The sequence below is a fragment of the Desmodus rotundus genome, chromosome 1, assembly GCF_022682495.2.
Source record: "Desmodus rotundus isolate HL8 chromosome 1, HLdesRot8A.1, whole genome shotgun sequence".
In the NCBI taxonomy this organism is placed as follows: domain Eukaryota; kingdom Metazoa; phylum Chordata; class Mammalia; order Chiroptera; family Phyllostomidae; genus Desmodus; species Desmodus rotundus.
Window position 1 is genome coordinate 150689493 of NC_071387.1, and position 24665 is coordinate 150714157.

General features: G+C 37.6%; 1 protein-coding gene and 1 pseudogene across 15 annotated transcripts in view; both read left to right on the forward strand.

The window, feature by feature from the left end:
* Positions 1 to 24665, forward strand: part of MCTP1 (multiple C2 and transmembrane domain containing 1) — a 458878-nt gene that overhangs the window by 181760 nt on the left and 252453 nt on the right. For all 15 annotated transcript variants that reach the window (XM_053911857.2, XM_053911814.2, XM_053911815.2 and 12 more), the window contains exon 2: positions 10342 to 10456. In XM_053911857.2, coding sequence (XP_053767832.1) covers positions 10342 to 10456 — 115 coding nt within the window. The remainder of the gene's footprint in view (positions 1 to 10341; positions 10457 to 24665) is intronic.
* LOC112307587 (small nucleolar RNA SNORA42/SNORA80 family) lies at positions 4626 to 4753 on the forward strand (annotated as a pseudogene).

Sequence of the window (24665 nt, forward strand, 5' to 3'; positions counted from 1 at the left end):
TAAGTGTTTTACATATATTATTTTACTTCCTCACAACAATTCTGTCAGGTGGGTACCATTTTTATCCTCATTTTTTTTTAAGGTGAGAACCTGAACTACTAAGGGGTGGAGCCAAAATTTAAAGAAAGAAATATGGATAGAATCTCTCTCTTTTTTAAAAGCAAATTTAGAAGTAATGTAGATCTATCTCCTCTTTCTACAAATGTGGAATTGAGAGTCAAAGAGGGTAAGTCATTTGCCTGAGGTAATAAAGTTTGTTTAATGGAGGAATAGGAAGTAACACCCAAATCTTATGACTTATAGCTTAATGTGTGATTATTGCTATAATCCTTCTCAGTTACCCGCAGTTAAAAGGTTTATAGAAGCTGTTCTAGAAAATTAGTTTTATGAAGCATAATTAATGTGTAACTGTATCACTTAGATATATCACTCTCAGTTTTCTCATTGTTAACGGTGGATGGGAAAGGGGGTGATGAGGTGGATTAGGTTAGTTTATCACTAACATGCCTTCTGCGAAGTTTATCATTATACTGATCAAGCAAAGACCAAATTAGAATACTCGTGCCCTTCCAAACACTAGGTGATTTACTCAAAAGAATTATCTCTACAGAAACTTTTAAAAATTAAACTTTTCATTTGAGTATTTTTAGATTTACAGAGAAGTTATGAAGGTAGAACAGAGAATTTCCACATACCCCGCACCCAATTTCCTCTATTAAACATCTTACATAAGTACAGTACATTTGTCATATCTAATGAGCCCATATTGAATAGATTAATATTAACTAAATTCTTACTCTATTCAGATCTTCAGTTTTCACTTAAGGTTCTTTTGTTGTTCCAGGATCCCATCCAGGACACGACATTTTATTTAGTCTTCATGTCTCCTTAGGCTCCTTACAACTGAGAGTTTTTTGCACTTTCACTGTTTTTGATGGCCTTGACAGTTTTGAGTAGTGCTGGTCAGATATTTTAGAGGGTGTTCTTCAATTTGGATTTTTCTGATGTTTTTCTCATGGTTAGGCAGAGGTCATGTATTTTAGGCACAGCGATGAAGGACCATGCTCACCAGAAACTCTCCAAGCTAACAGACGGCTTATCAGTATTGCTTTCAACCTTGGTCACCTGGATGAGGTAGTGTTTGCGCCAGGTTTCCCCACTCCGTCGTCTTCGGAAGGAAGTCACTAGGTACAGCCCCCATTTAAAAGGTAGGAAGTTCTGCTCGACTTCCTCGAGGAGCTATTTTGAATTCTTCCGCACCATAGACTTGTCTATCCCCATCCCATTGTATTTATTTAATTATTTATTCAAATAATTTATTTATATCAATATGGAATTGTGAATATTTATTTTATACTTTGTGTTATAATCCAAAACTATGTTATTTATCTTGTGGCCAAAACTCTTAAATTTTTCTACCAGGGTTTGTAAAGATGGTATAGTAAGCCTTGTTCTGAGAAGTCTTCTCAAAGTTTTGTTTTTTCTTTTTGCAGGCGAGCGCAGGGAGAAAGAGTATGCTTGGGTACTCACTGAAAGACAAACGTTCAGAAGAGTTAATGCAAACAAAATTTATCATGCTCTCAGGTCTGACAAATATTGTTGTGGTAAAACTAGTAAGGATAACAGTCATTGAGCGTTATAATAGTACTGAAAGCAGAGGGCAATGTGAGCATAATATACTTTCTAATCTCTGATCAACCAAAGGAGAACGCTAGCAGCAGTGTATACAAAATACAAGGTCCGCCATTGAGCGTGGCTGGTGGGGTATGGGAATGTCTCGCCCAAGGTGGAGAGCAACTTGCACATTTCACCTAAAATGTCAGATAGTAGGTTTGAGTGTGATACTGTTGCACAATTACATGCTTATGATTTTGTGATAGAAGATTTGGTATAGATTATGAGCTCATTAAAAGGGGGCATTATTTGTGCCAGGCCCTGTAGAAATTATAATTTGCAAAAAGCAGGAAGAACCTACCTTGCATTTATAAATCACTTGACTCTTTACAAAACAGTATAAATTACATTACTTCTTTTAATTTTGACAAGTCTATTTTTTTAAAGAAGAGGAAAATGAGGCTCTTAGAGCTCCAAAAACTTTCCCTCTGCCTTAGAGCAATTTAATATCTAACTAGGCCTGTTTACAGGTCTTTGTGTTTTGACACCTATAATCTTTCTTCTATTTTGTAATGGCTCCCCTCCTCCCCCAAATACCTACTTATATTTAAATAATTTCCTACATTTACAAAGCAGTTTTATATATTTTATATCATAATCAAAACAGTCCTTTGTAAGGTATCGCTCCATTTTAAATATTAGAAAACAAAGGTGCAGAGGGAGTAAGTATTTTTGGCTGAAGTTAAATAGTTGATATCATGCCTGCTGTTTCTCATCAGAATTTGCCTCTTGTAACACAAATGCTGGCTGCAGGGTCTAATTCCAGAAAGGGTGGTCTGCGTATGTCAGGATGGAGAAAAGAGAATCTTGTTTGTTCCCCTTTGGCACAGGTTATTTTACCTGTATGTGTAGGTGGCAAGGTTACCAGCTGTAATGAAGCTGCAGAGAACAGGCAATTTTGTGGACGAGTCCAGGGTGAGTAATCATGTGTGTGAATCCCAGAAGGGATGTTCTGGCTGTTGGGAACTTCATACTTTTTCCAGCAGCAGTTAATATTGTCATTTAGTGGGCCTGAGGATTTATAGGCCCATTTTGTTTTGTTTGGGCTATTGCAAAATCAAAAGCCCAGAATTCAACCCAGGGTTGTAGTTTGGTTCCAAAACAAATTATCGTAAAGCTTGATAAGACCAGAAGATCTGTCTTTTCTGCATAGTTTATCTTTCTGGTGAACTGAAGGCTAACTTATTAAATACTACAACCATGCATCCCAGTTTACCTGAGACTGTCTTGTGTATGCCTATTTATGCCATGTAATTATTAACAGCACTTCCTGTCACTCTCCAAAGTATACCAGCTTGAATTATAAATTACATGGGTACCCCAGTCATAAGCCTTTTTCCCAGTTCTTGTTGAAAATACTCATAAGCACACAAAGGCTTCCTCACTTAGTAACTGCAGAGCATTGACCTTCTTTGACCTCTGGGTGATGAGCTAGCACCACAGAGGCATCTGTATGTGAACATCGGTGATCACTGCGCAGTACCCTGGAGGTCCACGTAAAATGAGGGAAAGAAAGGTTGACGTGAGGACGTGTAACGTTACCACACACAGGAACTGTTGTAGTTTAAGCAAGCAGGAACAGTAGAGAAAGAGCTACAAAAATGGTGGCTTGGTGGAGTAGGTGAGGTGGTACTATGATCATAATCCTTCCAAATGCTTCCTTTCAAAATGTCAGGCTCCGTCTCTTCCACAGTTTTTTTTTTCTTGACTTTCCCATAGGTGACCTAATAAGGTTGTGTATTTCACTTATGTTATAATTTACAGCTTCAAACATTACATCTGCTTTTTGGCTTTAACAGCCTCAAAGCTCTGAGTGTTGTCATAGAAACTTCCCTAATCCTCTAACTGTGCCTAGAACTCTGAATTTAAAATTTTGAGCTTATCCTTTTTTACATCCCCACCAAAGATGTACAAGGATTCCTTCTTTTCTATATCCTCACTAGTATTTATCTTTTATTTTTTTAAATAATAGCCATCCTGACACACATGAGGTAACATCTCATTGTGGATTTGATTGGCATTTCCTTGATGACTAGTGATGTGGAGCACCTTCTTCTGCCGTACCTGTTGACCTTTTGTATATTTGTATGTCTTCTTTGCAAAAATGTGTATTCAGGTCCTTTGCCCATATTTTAAGTTGTTTGTTTGTTATTTTTGCTATTGAATTGTATGAGTTCCTTATATACTTTCTTTGGATATTAATGTTTATTATGTATATGGTTTACAAATATCTTCTTCTGTTTCATAGGTTGTCTTTTTATTTTGATGATTATTTTCTTTACTGTGCAGAAGCTTTTTAATTTGCTGTAGACGTTCTCCTATATTTCTGCTTTTGGTACCTATACTTTTGGTGTCCAAAAATTCGTTACCAAGGTCAATGTCAAGGAGTTTTCCCCTGTTTTCTTCTATACATTTTATGATCTCAGGTCTTATGTTTAAGTCTTTAATTCATGTCGAGTTGATTTTTGCATATGGTGTAAGAAAGAGGAGGGTTTAATTTCATTCCTTTGAATGTGGGTATTCACTTTTACTGCATTATTTGTTAAAGAGGCTATTCTTTCTCCACTTTGTATTTTTGGTGTCTTCACAGAAGATCAGTTGACCTTTTATGTGGAGATTTAAGTTCTGGGCTCTTTATTCTGTTCCTTTGGTCTATGTGTCTGTTTTTATGCCAGTATCATTACTGTTTTGATCATTACAACTTTGTAATATAGATTGAAATTAGGAAGTGTGATGCCTCCAGCATTGTTCTTCTCTCTAAAGATTGCTTTGGCTATTCAAAGGCTTTCGTGGTTCATATAATCCAGCAATTCCACTTCTGGGTATTTATGCAAAGGAATTTGCATCAGGATCTTGACACCTGCACCCCCGTGTTCACTGCAGCATTATTCACAATAGCCGAGATATGGAAACAACCTACAAGCCCGCTGCTGGATGAATGGATAAAGAAAATTTGGTGGATTTATGGTGGGCCCTTCCTTGTGGGCCCCTCATAGTGCACCCGTGCCAGAGTAAATTGCAACCTCGAACCATTGCTCAGCCTCCTTATCTGTGGAGCACTGAAGGGGATTGTACAGTGTGAAAAAAAAAGAAGAAGAAGAAAAAGAGAGAAAAATGAAAAACAGGGGAAAAAAAGAAAATTTGGTATATACATACAATGTAATGTTATACAGCCTTAAAAAAATAAGAAGGAAAATCTATCATTTGTAACAACACAGATGGACTTGGAAAACATCAGGTCAAGGGAAATAAACCAAACAGACAAATATTGTATGATCTCACTTATATGTTGAATCTAAAATTGGCAGAGTCTGGAGGAAGGAGAAAATGGGAGGTCATGGTCAAAGGGTATGAAGTTTCAGTGATGCAGGATGAGTAAGTTCTGGAGATCTACTATACAGCATAGTGCCTATACTTAACAATGCCATATTATATGCCTAAATTTTTCTAAGAGAGTAGATCTCATGCTAAGTGTTCTTACCACATACACATAGATAATAATAATAGCAATAACAAATTTGGCAGGAAGAAACTTTGGGAAGTGCTGGCTGTCTGTAGCCTTGATGGTAGTGATGGCTTCACAGGGGTAGACTTACCCCAAACTAATCGAGTTATACACACAGCTTTTTACATATCACTCATACCTCAATAAAGTGGTTGAAAAATAGCAACACACATAAGTGTGGAGCATGGCAACTAAGGGAAAGGAGAGGTATATTTGAAGTTCTAATAATAGTCACTAAATAAATGTTAAATTTGATAAAATAAAAGATTTAAAATGATAAAGTTTGTATGAGAGCTGTATGGGTGCCTTGCATTTCAGATACATCTTTCCTAATATGTCCTTACATTTGATAACTAAATAAATGTTTATAAAAAGGTACTTTATAATTTTAAAAATTATATTTCTAATATCCTTCCATAATTGGTCTACCAGTTTTCTTCTTGGAACCATTTCGATGAACCTGGGGAGAGGTGTCTCTCTAGATCTATTTAAGTTCTATACTTTCATGTTTTACAGAGTTGGAGATATCCTTGGAACTGGACACAGTGGTGGCTGGGAACTTGCTTTTGCACTCATTTCTGCTTTCTACTGCTAACATTACCATCCACCCAGGAGCTCAGCTCACACTTCTGAGTGACTCATCCATCCATTTCCCAAATCTCCCACATCTTGTCAGTTGACAGATGCAGCTGATTGAGTCCCTTAATATCTCTCAAATTCATCTTTTATTTCCATTACCACTGACCAGATGAAGCCCTTATGATTCAAACTGCACTGTTATAAAACCTTTTAAATAAGTTCTATATCCACAGTATTTCTCTCTTCTCTTCCATCCTACAAAGAGAAAAGGCCCAGTTTTGTTCACCTCTGTAGTCTAAGCACTTAGTCCAGACCAGGAAAGATGAAAGATGGGCAATAAATGTTTGTTAAATGAGGCCTGGTTGTATGGCTTCTCCCTTCAAAGCCTGTGATGGTTTCCTGTTGCCCGTGGGTTGAACCCTCCTCAGCCTGGCATCAAGGTGCAGCAGCCATCCTTTCCACCACAGCTCTCACACATGCACATGATGCACCCTCTGGGGACTGCTTACCATTGGGCTCATGCAAATATTCCCATTCTTTCTTATCAGTGTTCATATACTCACACCCTTCTTTGTTGTCATCTCTATGAGGACTCCTCAGAATCTTCTCCCATAATTGTTGGCCTTTCCTGCTCTCCTGTGTACATAACTCCATTATAGCACAGTCTGTCTTTATAGTTTTTGAGTGGACAGTGTAATTTTTAGTGCCAATTTTGATCAATTGGCAATGGCAGCCTAGAGCACTGTATTGAGAAAGATTCTAAGGTTATACTAAGGTTCCTCATGAGAGAAGGTGCTAAACCACATTAGATGCCATAGTTGGGCACAGAAGAAAAAAGAACAAACTGCCCATGGAGTAGCCAACTTTGTTATAGATTCCCATATATATGTCTACTCTGCTAGATCATGTTTCCTTAAAGACATATTTCCCTCTTCATAGCCTCTATCACAGTTTGTGCTTAGTTGATCCTTAAATATTCTGTTCCTTGATTTTAAAAGTTTGCAATCTAACATGGCAAATGTGATATTTGTGATAGAATGTGATAATGGACAAAAGGGTATAAAGTGCTGATGAAATGGCCCTTGAAGAGTGGATAGGACGAATGGAGAACACGACGGTGAAGGCAGCATACAGGGTCTGTCTGGAAAAAGTCCAGCCATTGTTAATGTAATGAGAACAGTTTGCATGACATCAATGTAACCTGGAAGCCAAGGAGAGTGGACTGGAATGCTCATGGGTGAACAATGATGACTTCACTATACTCGTCAGTGATGGTAGTAGGCACCACTGAGTGAGCATGTGTACTGTGTGGCCATCACATTCAAAATGAGTGAGTAGAGCAGTGAATTTGCGTCAAATTTTGAGTTAAGCTTGAACATTCCTCAATGGAAACTATTCATAGTTCAGAAGGCCGCAGCTATGGGGCACCTGGTGATTGGCAGCTTCATCACAACAACGTACCTGCTCATATAGCCTGTCTCATGCAGAGTTTTTTGGTGAAACATCAACTCACCCAGGCCCTCCTACAGGTCAGATTTGGTGCCCTTTGACTTCTGGCTTTAACTAAAATCACCTTTGAAAAGGACAAGATTTCAGACCATCGAGGAGATTCAGGAAAATACGACAAGGCAGCTGACGGCAATTGGAAGAACTGTGTGAGGTCCTAAGGTGCCTACTTTGAAGGGGACTGAGGTGTCTATGTACAATGTTTCTTGTATCTTGTGTATTCTTCAATAAATGTCTCTTTTCTGTATTACATGGCTGGATACCTTCTGGACAGACCTTGTATATCCAAAGGAAATTAAATCAGTTCCTTGGAGAGAGATCTGCATTGCTATTCATTACAGCATTATTCACAACAGCCAAGATATGGGAACAATCCAAATGGCTGTCATCAGATGAATGGACAAATAAAATGTAATACACACCTACATATACACACAGAAAATGGAGTATTACTCAGTCTTTAAAAAGCCAATTTATGAAGTCCAGTGAAGTAATCCTTTAACAAAGTGTTAAATTCTAAAACAGCAAAAGTGAAAAATCTACTATAGTTAAAATTACTTTGGAAAATTCCTTAACTAGCCCATAAAGTGGGGAGGTAGAAAATGGTACAGGGGGCCAAATATATGGTGATGGAAGGAGACTTGACTTGGGTGGGGAACACGCAATGCGGTATATAGATGATATGTGATAGAATTGTACACCTGAAACCTATATCATTTTATGAACCAATGCCACCCAGTAAATGTAATAATATTAAACCAGGTATTGTATGAATTATTCACTCAAGACTTTAAGAAGCAGTGAACAGAACAATGAAAGCTATAAAAATATAAATATCTGAACGTTCAAACTTTTAAGATACCTATCAAAACACTAAAGAAACTCCTCCCTTCCTATAGATTTTATTCTATATTTTTTGAAAAAGAAGTAAATCTATCTACATTTAATATTTATTGATGGTTTTATTTTGAAATAATGTATATAAAAGAACCTAATGAAAGGCTTGGAGCATACTTGTAGCTGAACAAATGTTTGCTGAATTTGAATTTAAATTTGTGTATTAATTAGACCTGCTTACAAATGGTTCTTTGAAAAGTGGTTTAGAAGACCTTGGTTGCTCTCTCTGTCTCCACCATGCATCTGCTGGGTGGCCCCGTGAACAGCTGCTACTCTCTTGCTCTTTACACTAGTTTCAAGACAACTTACCATAGTTCAAGAAATGTATATGAAAAGTTTTTTGCCCATCAAACTAGAAAATTAGTAACAACTTACATTGGCTAAGATATGGGATATGGGAAATAGGCACTCTTGTACCTTTCAACAGGAGCATGAAGTATTTAAACCTTTGGGGGAAAAATGTATGTCTTAAGAGAATTAAAAGCACAAGTCCATGCAATGGCAACTACTGAAACCAACTCATATATTCAGCAGTGGGGAGATAGTTAAAGAAATTCCGGTGTTCCCACACCGGAAAATGATGTATGTAAAAGGGAACTAGACAAATCTATGTGTTGTTAGAAAAGTGCCCATGACTGAAGTTAAATAAGCTATGAAATGATAGACAAAATATAATACCATCTTTGTTAGCAACAAACAAAAACTGAAAACTCAACCACAAAAAATAAACCTAAGTGTATGTGTATTTGTTTGTACAAGAATACGAATAAAAGTGTGGGATGGTATACCCAGTAACTCCAAGGAGGTGGATCAATTAGATGTTTGCGGGAAGAGTGAGGCAATCATTGTAGCTTTTGCTCCCTGGTTGTTTGAAGGCCAGATCCAAATTAGTAGTAACGATAAGTAAAAGACAAAGACAACTGGGGATGTAATATGGAAATGGAGTGGATGGAATTTGGTAACTATTTGAATGTGGTGGAGAGGGAAGTGAAGAAATCAAAGCTAGCTCACCAATTCCCAGCCTGCATGACTGGGGGATGGTGCTGTCAGTCACAGCAACAGGGATGTCATGAGAAGAAGAGAATTCTTTTTTACTATTACCACAGGAGAAATGATGAGTTTGGGTTATCAATCAAAGTTGTGCTGTTCCTTATTTTAAATGATAATTGCTCCTATAGGAAAGGTTCTTAACGTGGTCTTGAAACCTCCAACAAAATGATGCTTTATAGTTGTATTTCATGTAAACTTTGGAACTGAAAGAGCCAGACTGGTGTCTAATATTTATCTTATCTGTGCATACTATTCCAAAACAAAAGACCATTGATTTTTGAATTGGAAAAAAATTATAATAATTTAAAATAATCTCAAACATGTGAAAAAAGTAAATTTTCCTGCTGTATCAAAGTGGCAGAAAGTATGAACTATGACCTATGTAATTTTAACTGTATGTTTCTATTGTGTTATTTGAATATAGTTATTCATCTTCAAGTGGGTTTGTAACTCAATGCCTATTAAATAAACAGTATATTGTTGCTAAAGATATTCTATAGAGGTAGCCTTGCAAAGATATTTAATTCTAGAAATAGCTTATATACTTTTATTCCACAGAAAGCAGCATTATATATTGCCTTTATATTTATATTATTTACTTGCAAAAACTCAAAATGCTGTTCAATTTATTTCTGTATAATTATGTTGTATTTTATGTTGGGGCTGAGATAGAAGGGTGTTATTCACCAGTTTGAGCCCTTTTGCCTAAAGGAGTTAACAAAGTCACCTGAATAAATCATTTTAATTTTCAGCTCAGTTATATGGCAACCAACTGCTCTTGGATACCTTTATTTTCTGTTCATCAGTGATTGCATTTTTACCTCAGAAACTATTCCTGTGTTGGTCCTTCTCAGCTGAATTATGGGGCTTTCCATGGATAGTGTTTTTCATATTCCATTTGTTACTTCTAATTTGAATTAAAACACGAATTCCCACTACTGCCATGTTTTTATTGAGTTTAATGAATTTCATGACTTTCAAACCTTCAGAGAATTGGGTGATTATGATACATGAATTCACAAATTGGTTTATTTTATTGAATACTTCTTATAGTTTGAGTTAAACTATATATGGCCCCCATTGGAGGAAATAGAACAAAGATAATATTTTATATATTTCTCATTTCCCAGAAAATAAATACTTCTGGAACCAGTAATGCAGATGTCCCTTTGGCTGATCCCGGAATGTACCAACTGGATATTACATTAAGAAGGGGTCAAAGTTTAGCTGCCCGAGACCGAGGAGGTAAGGCCATAAGAACACCACTTGGAAGCTTATTCTGTGTGTTTCTGAAAAAACTGGGTTTTTTATGGTTTTTTAAATTTTAAAAATTAACTATAGTAGTATAATTTTTAGAAGGTTCAGTGATGTGGTTTGAAACATGATCTGACTCCTGTGACTGTGGAGGAAGAGGTTGCGGTGCAAGTTCAAACACTTTGAACTGGTCCTGACCCAGACAGTAAGGTCCCTGCAAATCTGCTGACGAGCTAGACTCTGCATTATACACAATTAGTGTACAACCGGTTCAGTAGGTGAGACACGGATTTGAAGCCTTATCAGAAGTCACCTTTTGGCAGACCTGACATTTTTTTTTTCTGAATGGATTTGCCCAGTTGAATCGGATAAAATTGCAGAAACCAGGACTTGGGAGATTCCCAGCAAGTGATTTTCTGAAGCTTTGTTGGATCTGACAGGTAGATTAAACAGGTTTTTGTAGGCCATAACAAAGGAAAAGACAAAGCAAATATTCCCTAGGTCCTGGATTCCATATCCCAAGAAAATCTGATGAACTAGCCTGGGCTACTCTGAGGACTCCTTGAATCCAGGTTAAAGGCCGGACCAGAGACAGACCCTAAATAGACCGTGTAGAATCATTTGTACATTTCAAAATATCAGCTACTCAGCATGCAGAGAACTGAGGTCTCTGAGGGCCCACGTTCCCAAAGGAAGCTGAACTTGGAGGAGGAGGTGTAACTCCACCTACGAGAGAGGAGGTGTAACCTCTCCTACAGAAAGGAGGAGAGTCCCTAAGCCTTTAACTCACTGTCAGAGAACGTGGAGAGTGTTCCTGGCATTACATAATCTGGTTTATCTCCTCCAGTCTTTTGACACCCATTTTAGGGAGTGGAAGGAACCAATTTAGAACTCTAGTTTGGAATTTTTATCTCCTGTCCCTACAAGAATAAAGTAGAGACAATGACATATTAAATAGTGTTTTTAGACTAGTAACTATACAAATAATGGATTTAGTTTTTAAGTAAAAACTAGTCAATATCAGAACATTCTGAATAAGTGAATGTGTGATTAGAATATAGAATTTAAACACATGGGAAAATTTTTGAAAATTAAACATCGGATTTAGTAACTGAGGACAAGTATTTATTGAATTGAACCACTTGTCTCAAACCAAGTTATAGTTAGATCAGAAAAAGAAAATAATGCTAGTAACATAGTTTTATTTTGCTATATTTATAGAACTACTTTCCGTTTTTAAGAGTTCTCTTAATTCCATTACATAAGCCAGACATCAGGGGATCAAACTCCATACTGAGTGTGCCCCCCCCGCAGCAGTAAATGCATGCGCGCCCAGTGGTTTCTCACAGTGCGGTTTGTGATTAGGAACTGCCCATCAGTAGGACAGGTGACAGAATAAAGCCGGTACACCGGCATGATGGAGTACCATGCAGCTATACAGCAAGGAATAGGGAAAATCTCTAGTAATTGATATGGAAAGAGTTACAAGATATATAATTAAATGAGAAGGTAAAGTGCAAAAGAGTATTGACAATATGGAATGTTTCATGTAAGAAAGAAGGGAGTATAAGAAATTACAAATTATCTGCTCATTTGTTCAAAAAGATATATCAGAGGTAAACTCCAGAAACTAATGAGATTACTAACATAATATAGGTAAGTACACGTGTCAGGAATAGGGGATGGAATGGGGTAAAATGAGGAAGTGACTTATCTCTGAGTAAATCTTCTTATATAGTTCTAACTCTTTAATCGTGGCAATATTTCAGCACTGAATGAATGAATGAATGAATGAATGAATAAATTAAATGAACTAGAATGTGAGAGGAACACCAAATGGAATGTAACTATAACCACACCTCAGGGGATAGGGAATAAAATAATCTAAGTGATTATATAAAATAGTATTTGGATTAAACACTATAAAACTCAACACAAAATGACTATAGATAAATAATGTACTTTAGGGCATGGGTGTCAGTTCTGAAACTACTGATTGTGTACACTACGAATGAGCAAATAAGTAAATGCATGGCCGATGAGTGCCAGGCTTTCTACTGTTGGAGAAAGAAGTTACAATACACCATAGAGGAAAGCTGGGATGAAATTTGTGTTGTTTAACAGGTACTAGTATGAATTAATAGATTGATATATAAAAATTAAAATGGATAGAGGTGTGTGGGAGTGTGTGTATGTGTGTGTTTTCTAGGTCTGTCTGCTGAGAGACCCTAGAAACAATCCCAAAAGGTATAATGATAAAGTAGTAATCAACACACCTCGGGCCCAGATCTCGGTTTCTAAATACAACTTCCCCAAGAAAAGGAAGGGCTCCTGGGGCCCTGGAGAAATGGTTGATTGAATACCTAGAGCAATGAAAGTACAAGATGAGCCTGGAACATTCTTCAGTGCCAGAAAGTAAGGAAGTCTCCAAAACTTAATGGTAGAATGTCAAAATGACATAGGAGACAACTTAAAGGAGCATCTAATGACTGCAGCCAGAACAAGTTCAGCAACAAAATAAATAAGAGCAATAATAGATTATAAGCCATAGGATAGTATAAGTATCTTTGACTTATTACTAGTAAATAAACAAATAAATAAATGGGAGAGAAGGCACAGCTTTTCCTTCTAGTAGAATTGCAATGAATAAATGTAAAAGGAAAAATAGAAAGAGAGAACTATCCCTTAGCAAACAACAGAGTAACAGTTGTTGCAGGCAAGAATCATCAACTGATGCTAAACTTGTAGGTGCAAAATTATGATAAAAACAGGATATTTTCATTATTTCAAAGTGTTTTCCCACAAAATGCACATATGAGCTACAAAGAGGAAAACAGTAATTTACAGTGGAGAAACTTGGAAAACACCACCTTTACCAAGTGGTTGAAGTTAACCAGCAGTAATGAGGCAGATGGGCACCATGGACCTGCTGATATGAGCTACTGAGACAGGCATAACATGTCTACAGGTTCCTGGTGATAATGTGTACGGTCAATGTAATCTTGAGAAAACACCACGCAAACTCTGGCAAGACATGATGGCAATTGTCTGAACTGACTAGCAGCTGCCCTTTGGACAGGGCAGGCTCGATCATGTTCCCCAATTTTAGGTCTGGATGGCACTATGCATGCACCACTCTCTCTCTTAAAGGAGCAAATTGTTCTCTATAGATGTCTCTGCTAAAAATAGGAATTGTGTTAAGGTAGAATGAGAGAGCCGGGGTCTTAAGAAAAGTACTACTTTGTGGAAGTGAGAACATCACAGTGTTTAAAATGCAAATTTCAATTCAGCTTCACTATTTTACTTACTTGCCTGGATTCGTGACGTTTTTATTGGGTGAATACGAGAAGAGAAATTTAAACAGAGGCAACAACATGAGTTAAGTTTGAGATTGATTAAAATTTATCTTAGATCCACCTGTGAATAACAAATGTGTTAAGCATATGATTATGTGGATAATATTGGAGCACTTTAGGTTTGTGAATTTATATATATGTAATTATATGCATATAGGATAATTAGATGGAGATAGATGGACTGAAGTGATAAAACCAGTTGGGAAGTACTGCAGTTATGTAGGAGTATAGTTTTGAGGATCCGAACCATAATTACGGATGTGGAAATGGAGAAGGAAAGGAAACTGTGAGAGAAGGTTCAGGAGAGCATCCAGTAGCACCTGAGATCAATTGAATGAGGCAGTTCAAAAAAACTATTGAGATTTTAAGGCTGATGGTGCCTAGGAGTCATGTGGATTTTGGAAGAAGATGAATGTAAGAAAAAAATATTTGTATTACATTATAATTATAAAATATTATACTCTTTACATTCATTACAATAATACCCTCACCTATTGCTCAACAAAACTAAAGTCCTATGACCCTTATGTCTCATATTACCCTTGCACAGAATAGTGGAAGAGAAAAACTCATTTAGTTTTTTGCTAGACTGTTGCTTGAACTTTGCATCTCCAGCATCTTCCTTCATATGTAATAGGCACTGAGCTGGGCTCAGCAGTTAAAACTGTCCATTGTTCTTCCATTTTTATAACCTGTTTTGCAGAACAATAACCAGATGGCTTCTTGGAATGGTACTGCCATTTCCCGAGTTTTATTATGTCAGCTTGATGGACTAGAAAGCAAATGATCTTGGGGAGTCTGACCACGTAATTTCAAAGCCAAGTTCAACATTATATTAGCTGTGTGACTTTGAGATCTGCAGTTTCTGTGCTGAAATTGTAGGGTTCTAGATTTAGCAAATAAAAATACAGGATGCCTAATTAAATTTGAATTTCAGATAAACAGCACATTCTCCTTCTAACTGAATTCCTTGTTTTGTTTGGCAGCCCTATTATAATTGTCATGTGTAGTTAGTATCAGAAAAATGCCACTTGTATTTTAATTGGTTTGGGCCTTTCAGGACTGTATTATCACTTATCACATGTTGAATATAATGTCTTGATATGATTTTTGGTATTGCTAGAAAAATATGAGCAATCTGTGTAGCTATGTTTAGTGATAGCAATTCTCTACAATTTGATTTCTTGAAAGTTGTGTCTTGGAAGATGTTTTCATTTCCTAGGGCTGCCTTAACAAATAACGATAAACTTGGTGGCTTGAAACAACAGAAATTTATTATTTCATCGCTTTGGAGCGCAGGAGTCAAAAACAATCAAGGTGGGGCAGGAAACACTCCCTGTAAAGGCCATTGGGAAGAGCCCCTCCTTGCCCCTTGCACTCCTGGCAGCCCTAGGCATTTGTTGGCTGTGGCAGCATCGCTCTGATCCAGCTCCGCACGGCACTCCCTCTGTTTCCATCTCAAATCTTTCTCTCCTTTCTCTCAGAAGGACATCAGTCATTGGATGTAGGCCCACCCTAAATCCAGGGTGGTCTCATCCCAAGGCTCTCAATTACATCTACAAAAACCCTATGTTAAATAAGGTCATTCATAGGTACTGGGGTTTAGAGCTTGAACATATCTTTAGGAAAACCCATGTCAACCCACTACAGAGGACAGTTGCTTCTCTTCACACGCTCAGAACAAATTTAAATCATCAAAAAAGTGATCCATGTGAACGAGTTCATTGTGATGCTGCTAATAACAATGTTAGAACCCCTGCATTGAGTAGAATTAGAGTATCTCAGTCAGCCCACTCTGAAACTCCTAATGTCCACTTTGTGATTTCGATGTGTCAAATGCTAAAGAAAAGTTTCCAAGTGTTCTGAGAACAATATTTTCAAGCTGGTTAAGAACTATAGAAATCTGGGGGCTGGGAAAATATTGAGAATTTTAGAAGGCTATCCACTGCCAGGCTTCACTTTTCTCCTGGTTAATGAAACCTCAGTAATTGAGAAATTAGAATATAGCCGGATCTGAGAATATGAATTGAAAAGCATTTTTTCCAAAAAGGAATCCACTTGATAAAACTGAAATATATTCAGTATTCTAAGTGTAAACAAAGCCCATTTCAAGTAAGGAGCCCTGCCAGCAATTTTGTCATTGGAATGTAATTTAGGAAAGCTTTTAGAGCGTTATTCTCCGAGTGGGTAAGGCACAGCAATGTTTCTAGCGCTTCGTATGCGTCAGGCACGCTATTTGGAGTTTACGTGTATTTCCTCTCCTCCAAACAGGAGTGGACCTAAGGGCAGCTGCCACCTCAACACATTCACTCACTGTTTGGTGTGCAGGGTCCCTTTGGCTTTGGCCCTTGCAGATTTCCTTTATGGTAGGATGGCCATATGTCCTGGTTTGCCTGGGGGCAGTTGTCTTTTTTTTTTATCCTGTTGACTGGCATAATTTTTACTAGAGCTCCATTTCACTCTCACAGGGTCCCGGTTCTGAGACATAGTACATACTGGTGCTTCCTAAAAAAATAAACTTTAATTCTATTAAAGTTGATCAGAAAATTAAGCATTATGAATGTTCCTGGTTTTTTTTTTCTCTCAGAAGGAGAATGAAGCTTACATCATCAGAGAAAAGTTGGTTTCTGAGCAGGTTTGAGAGACTTTTGACAGCTACTTTGTGTTGCGTTTTTGCGTTGAGAAAGTGAATTGGAGGTGTTGCTAGTCAATCGTTTTGGGCATTTCTTACAGATGGTAGAATCGAGTGTAGGTTTGTTTTACCCTGTACAGACACAACTATTTATGTACATGTTAATGTAATTCCTTTCAGCAGCCTCCTATCATTGGGAAAAATTTTTTAAAAATCATAGTGACTCAGTTTTAATGATAGCTATTTCCTATGGCCTATGATCTTATATATATAAGCTTCTGCAGAATACCAATATTCTGTTCTGTTTTTCCTGTATTATTTTCATAGATGCAAAAGACATCACTCATCGATGCATGAAGATTCCCTTGTTGCACTTTAAGTTAGAACCATCAATTTCTAAAACCTGAGGATGACCCTTTAACTGGAGATTTTGTGAAAGGCTCCAAGCCTGAACTATGGTCCTAGAAAGCTTTTTATACTGGTCTTTACACTTTATTTGTTCTGATCCAGAAGCAGAGGGTGCAGTGGCTCTTCCCCAGGCTCTCTGTAGCACTGCACACGCGGAGGTGTTCCTACTTTCAAAACTCCCAGGGCTGGCCCGGGGTTGCCATTCTTCACCAAATGTGAATCTGGACCTTCTTAAGCCTTAGAGGAGGTACTACACCAGTTTCCCAAAGAGACTCTGAAGGTGATGTTTTCACATATGAAATGCAATCATTTCACGCCTAATAAAATGATATTTACTTTTATATACTATTTCTTATACTCTTACGGTGACACACTTGCTTTGCTTAATTATATTTAGATAGGACAAAGGACCAATTTTTATTGAACCTTTGCAAATCGCTACATTGCCATGAAAAGCAAAGGGACCCAGGAAAGGCACTATGTATATCTGACGCCGTTCTCAGCAGTTTATAGATAAGGCCATCAGCATGCATCGTATTGCCCTACGAATCTGCATAGACTTTGCCAGTGGTGGGTTTTTTGAAATATGATTTGATTATTTGTAGATGAACTTGATTTAGGATAAGTATAATTTAATTCAACATCTCCGTTAACAAAGGATGGTTTTAAGCTTAACTCGTTTTAAAAGTGGATCTGAGTTCATTTATTAGGCATCGTCCTTAAATTCACCTGAGGTTATTTAGCTTGCATCCATGGTTTGCCATATTTAGACTCCTTAAAGGATATGTTCCTCACTTGTAGAAGCATAAAGGAAGTTTTACAAGCATGTTTTCCTGGTGTGGGATGTATTGTGCCCAAAGGAAGAAATATCCTCAGGAATCTAGTTCGTGTTCCCTGAAATCAGATCATGAGACATATACAATACTACCCTTTTTATACTTTCTGAAAGGTCAACTGGCACAGCATAGCAGTTAAGAATAGGTTCATATGTTTGGCGCGATTCTTTGATACAACAAAACTTATGTAAGGATATAGGCCCATTGATTAAGATTATTTTAGCAGAGGGCATTCATTCTAAGTAGCACCAATTTAGTCTTCTAAGTTTGGGGTTGGAGAGAGAGGGTGAAGGACTGAAGGGGTTTGTCGTGACTTATCATACAATGAACCGTTAACGTAATACCAGCAATGCCTTGAAACAAATACCTACAATTAGATGTGTTAACTTTCACAAAGTCCATTTCGTTTTATGCCGATACTGGGTTAACAGGCAGCTTTCTCGAAATCATCTGTCTTTGGACCAAAATAATTCTAGAAATTCCAATTTTTAAGTCCCCTAGTGCAGTCTATCAGGTATTTACTCAAGGTGGTAATGTTGATTTACATTTGGAAACTGCACCCGTGAGTTTTTTCTTAACACCTCAATAGCCTTTTGCACCAAGGTCTGAGACTGACTTTTCCTCATAATTTTGTCAGAAGACACAGTGTCTGATCTGTAGCTACTAGTGGGGACCTTTAGGCATCAAGAGGGGAGAATATAGGCCGCTGGTTGATGCTAGTCTGGATGCTTCTGGTTAATTTGTTTCGGAAACCAGTATCAGAATGGGAGAGAGTAGAATCTCCTGCTGGAAGGGAGTACATAAGAAATTGGGCATAACTGTAATAGGTGATGATTGCCCTGAGGGGACCCATCTATTTTAGATAGTGGAGACATTTGCAAATCCCAAAGTCTCACAATCGTCTCCAATTGATAAAACGATTTTAAAACTACAAATAACATCTTCCTGGAAGTAAATTTACAGACAGCCACTGTGTCACCCCTTTTGGCTGTATAGGGCATGTAACAGCATATCAAAGAATAATATTTTCCCAAAGAATAATATAATCCTTGTTAAGGTCAATTGTTAAGGTAAGTTGGGCTTGTCTTTGTATTTTGAAAACTTTTTGTTATCCCATAAAACAACGTTCCATGCAATTCTGACTGTTAAGTTTAATTAAACATCAAACTCACAAGGCTCTCCAAGGCCACACTGACACCTGTACAGGAGGACAGAGGGCAGGAAACACCTCAACAGCAGGACAGCGTCAGGTGCCCAATGCAACATCAGCTATCCCTTCCTGCAGTCGAGGCAGCAGCCCCACAGCCACCTGGGGGTTATCTTCCTTGGCTCTCCAGGTAACACAGTGCAGAGAGAAAGAGACAGGATCCACATTGAGAAGGAGTGGAAGCCACTTGGGTATAAAGGCCCCATCCTCACAGGAGCCAGTATGTCTTGTAACTATTCTATAGACATAGTTTCCAGGGACTTGCCCAGGTATTAGAATCTTTCCACTCAGGAAAACCCAAAGATGGTTCCTGTCGGGCAATTCTATTTCTCCCAGTCCAGATGGAATTTACCAATCGGGGTCATTTTTACTCTATGTCGCTTAGCAATATAGTTGGCACATTATCGAGTCAGATTGCCAGGGAAATTGAGAGTTAACCAAAGGTCATATTCTCATGAAAAGGTTTCCCCACAGGGATAAGTGTTGAGGAAATTCAGAAAAATAGGGCATTGCAGTTGTGCCTGATTGTGCCAGGATGCTCCCGAGAGCCACAGGAGGGTTTTAAGGTGAGGAGCAAGCCTTTGGCACTATTGAGAAAGTATCGGAGTTGGTGTGGGTATAAAAATGCCCTGTCAGTTTTATTAGTCCCAGTTCAGGGCCTGGCCTTGGAGAACAGCAACATCAAAAATTTCCAGACAAGCACACAAGGGCTCAAGGACTATGAGTAGCTACAACTTTGCCTGTGTTATTAACCAAAGTTAACAACACTTTATAGTAACCCTAACAAAGGTAAAACAGCAAATAGTTTAGTGCCTTCAGGTTTGTCTAGATAACCCTCAGTACTCCTGTTTATTTTAAAAAATAACTCACCATAGTCACAAAATACTAAAAAATCAGCCTAAAAGCAGAGCATTTATGTGTTCAGTGTGGGAAAGGCAAATCTTTCTTCCAGCTCTGCAGAAAGCACATAAATTTTTACTCTCTTGTGTTGCGAACAGACTACAAACCCAACGACCATTTTCCTTTCCGAAGTACCAGTCATCTACTATACCTAAGATTCTTTAAAAATAATTTAATCTAAAATTTTTTCAACTTAAATTTCTTGATGTATAATTTACACACAGTAAAACTTATAGTCTGATGAGTTTGACAGACACATACCCTCAAAAAGCTCCCTCATGATCCTTTGTGATTAATTTTCTCTATAATTCCTAGCCCCTGGCAACAACTCATCTGATATTTGTAAAAAATAATTTTCAGTTACCTCAATATATATGTATTTTAAATACACATATAGGTATGAAATGATAGATGATAAACTTTAGAAATTAAATATAATTAATTTTATAAAGCATAAGATACTGTTTTACTGCATTGATTTTTCCTCCTTGACCCCTCATGTAAACTACGGACTTTGAATGATAATAGTGTGTCAGTGCAGGTTCATTGGTACAATGTACCTCTCTGGTGGGGAATGTTGGTGGTCGGGGAGGTTTGAGGGGTGGGAGGGGCATATGGAAATCTCTGCACTTTCAGTTTTGCTATGGACTTAACACTGCTCTAAAAATAAAGTTTATTAAAAAGCAAAACAAAACACCACTCTGTGGTCATCAAATACCTTTACTCTCTTCCAATTTAAATATACAAAATAATACAATAGTTGATATTAAAATTTTTACTCAATGAATCCATATGAAATAGCATGTGTCATTGTCTGAAGTTTAAAACAACTATGTTTCTTAAAAATAAAGATACTCTTATTCTGCCCTGGCCGGTGCAGCTCTGTGGATGAGCACGTGCTGCGGACTAAAGGGTTGCTGGTTCGATTCCCAGTCAGGGCACGTGCCTGGGTTGTGGGCCAGGTCCCCACTGGGGACCACATGAGAGGCAACCTCATGTTGACGTTTCTCTCCCTCTCTTTCTCCTTCCCTTGCCCTCTCTCTAAAAATAAATAAATAAAATATTAAAAAAAATAAAGATACTCTTATTCTAATCCAGTGTATTTCCACACATTTATATCCATGCAGTGCTAAATTTTTCATCTAATTTTTAGTGTAATTAAATCCTCTACCTGTTCTATAAGACAAAGTTACAGATTTGAGGTTAGTTAGGACTCCTATCATAAAATAAAATTGATTCAGATGAACTAAATGTTATGCCTCATTATATCTCACTCCAGGCAGGCAAAGGGAATAAATACACTGAGCCAAACTTAACAAATAATTTAAATTGTGTAAGTATTTTCTGTGATCAGAAATACTAACAGTATTTAATTGTCAAGTTAAAGAACTTTTTTACATAATTTAACATTTCTTTACCAAGTAATACTAACAATCATTAACTCATGCTTTAAAGTCTTAAGACGAAAAGTTCCCTTACAGTCAGGCTATTAGCAGACCTTTTGTTTTACACTTTATTTTAGTAACCAAGACACCTACTTGAACTAAATCTAACATTCCTTTTGAGCACTTTTTCTTCCACTTATGTGGGAAGAGGAGGTGTGAGACTCCTTATTCTAAATTTATATGCACCTACTAAACTCAAGACCAATGAGAATATGAGCTCCATAAAACCTGAGAGACCGTACACTCTTGTGGATTTCCCAATCTTGTTGATTTCCCTCTGGAGGCAGGGAAAGGTACTTTGCCAACAAGAAAAATTCGCTCTTAAAATGGTTCAGGGTTAGACAGTTGTCTTGTTCAATTGTTCCTTCTTTTGAAAGCAGAGCTATCCTTCAGTTCACTTGCTGCAGGAAAGAATCTCTTTTCAAGTTCTCGTGAAATTAGCAATTAGATTCTTTCTTCTTTTATTTTTAATGTATATTTATTCATTTAACTAGATGTTCTTATAACATGCACAGTCACTCTTAAATTTTAAAGATGCTCTTAAACAATAGGCAGGAGTAGCAACAATTCTCAAAGTTTGGTCCCCAGACGGGTGGCATCAGAATCACTTTAGAACTTGCAGATTCTTGGGCCCCACTCCAAACCCCCTGACTCATAAGCTCTGGATGTGCATCCGTCAGTCTGTGTTTTATAAAAGCTTCTAGGTGATTCTGATGTGTGCTAAAGTTTGAGAACCACAACCATAAATGTCTAAAGAATCTCACTGGCCATATTCACACACACACACAAATAGACACTCAGAAAATCACTCCACCAATTACTGTATATAATTTGAACAAATAAGAAACTATGGTCACAAACTGTATGTAAGAAAAAAAAAAAAAACCTCCTAGGGCAAACCACTTCAGTGATGAATACATGCTCACCCTACACTTTCTTTCTAGGAGTTCTGATCACTCTTTTTGCCATAGCAGACAGGCACATGGAACTCCCCAAACACAAAACAGAGACCACAGAAATCCTCAGATCTAAAATGTTCTCTAGAACCCTGTGAAGCTGTCTGGGGCTCCCCTTCCTAGTGCGCCTGATGTCCCGCAGATACCAAATTAAACTTCCAGTCTCACTCAGGCCTTCAGGCCCATTTCACTTCTCCCAGGCTGAAGGTTAGATGACAAGATGCCATAAAACGACAGTCCTTTCAAACAGCCATTAGACTTTGACATAAAGGAGCTCTGAATGTGAGCTCGTGTTGCTGTGTCTTTGAGAAATCTAGTACTTTGTTGGTCATAGTTGCTCTTTAAGGGGAAGGTCTGGAAAACACAAGGAATATTGAGTGTTTCTTCTTGTGTTGTTCTTTGATAAAGAGGCTGACATCTGCTGGACTTCGACGCTCCTACTGTTAACCTAAAAATAAAGGGCCAAAGTGAAGCAGGAAGCGTTTATCTGAGATCCAAAAGGATAGCCATTCTGGAAACACTGATTTAGGCAGAACCCAAACAGTGTTTGAATTAGGAGGTGAAGGTAATGGGTTCTTATGAGAAAGGGGAATAATTACATGAAGAGAAGGAAGGAATGTCTGTGGTGTTGATAAGCTAAGGAAGAAACTTCTGTAGATGTGCAGATAAGCTAACACAGAGATGCTAATTGTACAGAATGTCTTTAATTTTCAGTCTCCTTGTCGTCATAACTTTCGCTTTCCCATTAGTTATCCAAATAGTTGTTTGGAATACAGTGCTGCCTGAGGCCCAGTCCAAAGGTGACATTGCCCAGTTTTAACCTTCTGAAGGTTTGAAGAAGTTAGAGTGCAAGGTAGTTCTTTTGAGTGGCACCTCCAACTCCATCTTGAAATTGCTCTGTTTACATTGTTTTCTTTATACTGCGGAGCAGGCTGTCTGTGGGTCCTCCAATAATTGTGGAAAGAACTTGTATTAGTCACTTCAGGTATGAGCACGTGTGAGAAATTTACTGCAATCTTTCTACACGTGGAAAGGCCCCTTGTATGCCAATGTAAAGGTTCACTCCTATGAATATTTTGACAAGTGTGTTTAATATCTATATTTATTTATATTATCCTAATAGTAAGCATGCGACTTCCAGATCAAAGATCAGACATTATTATTAGTATTGGTTCCCCATGCCCCAGCCTCCCCCTTCGGAGACATGCAGTAAGAGCAAATGTCAGCTGCACATACAGAGGGTCTGTATGTACGAGAGGAACCCCAAAAGGATGCAACTTGTAGTTTCTATAGGAACAGCTGCATAGCAGCCCCACCTCCACTCTTGAGAGAGAAAAAGGGCTTATCTGTCTAATATAAACAGATCCTCTCTTGAGAAAAGAGAAGTTTCTTAGATCTTGACAATAATTTGTTATGTAAACTCGTCTCTAAGCTTGTCAACCTTAGAATGTGAAAAGAAAATGGTTCTAGGGAAAACAAGACATTCTCTGTCATTCTAGCATCTTGTTCATCATTTATTACACCCAGCGATTTGTCTTACCTTTCTGTTAAGCATGGGTTTTGTACATTGTGGATATGTGTAGATGTTCTATAATTACAGTCTGAAGTGAAATTCTCTTTAGAGTTGAAGAATGACCAATTTGTCATAAACAGACATTTTAAAAATATAGACTGCTGAGTTACTTAGAATTTTAAAAGATTGCAGTTTTGCACCAACATGTATTCATAGGCAACAACTCCAAAATTGTATATTTAAGCTTTCTTTTTTGAGAATGCATTACCTGTTGAAAGAAGTTATGAGGATAATGACTCATTAAATTTTGAAAAGATTTATTACATAAAATCTGTGACTATAAATTATAAGAAAGAAAATAAATTGCTTTTCTAAAAAGGGCATTCAAGTTTAAAACTCCTCAAATGTCAGTCAGTTTTTAAAAAACGATGTCTTATTGAAACCAGAAAAGTCAGCATTCATGCTGCCTGTCACTAGCAAAACCAAGAAGTCGAGACGAGGATCGAATCTTTATGGGCGTTCTATTCAGATGCCAATGATCTGAGAAGATGGTGGGTTATGTTGCCTCAAAAACCATCTTGTTATCTCATCTCAAGCTAACCTTTTTATAAGGAGAAGAACGGGTAGGTAAGGGTTTAGAAAAAAGGTTGATTGGGTAAGAGTGGTGATTTCCTAGTACTTCTTTATCTGTTGGTCCATAATGCTTTATCTGCCTCACAGTTGGAACACAATGGCCAAGATACCATCTTGCTTGTAGACCTGCTGGGACACAAGATTAAATTGCTATGACTTCCTGGAGTCATGCATTCCAGTTCCTGGAATAACAGCTTTCCACCTGCATTAATTACTTAAGTCTGTCAACTAAGGCTAAAATCTTTAACTCTTGAGTTCTATCATTATTAGCAGTCAGTCTTAGAAAACAAGACCATGTTTTTTTAGGTTGGTTC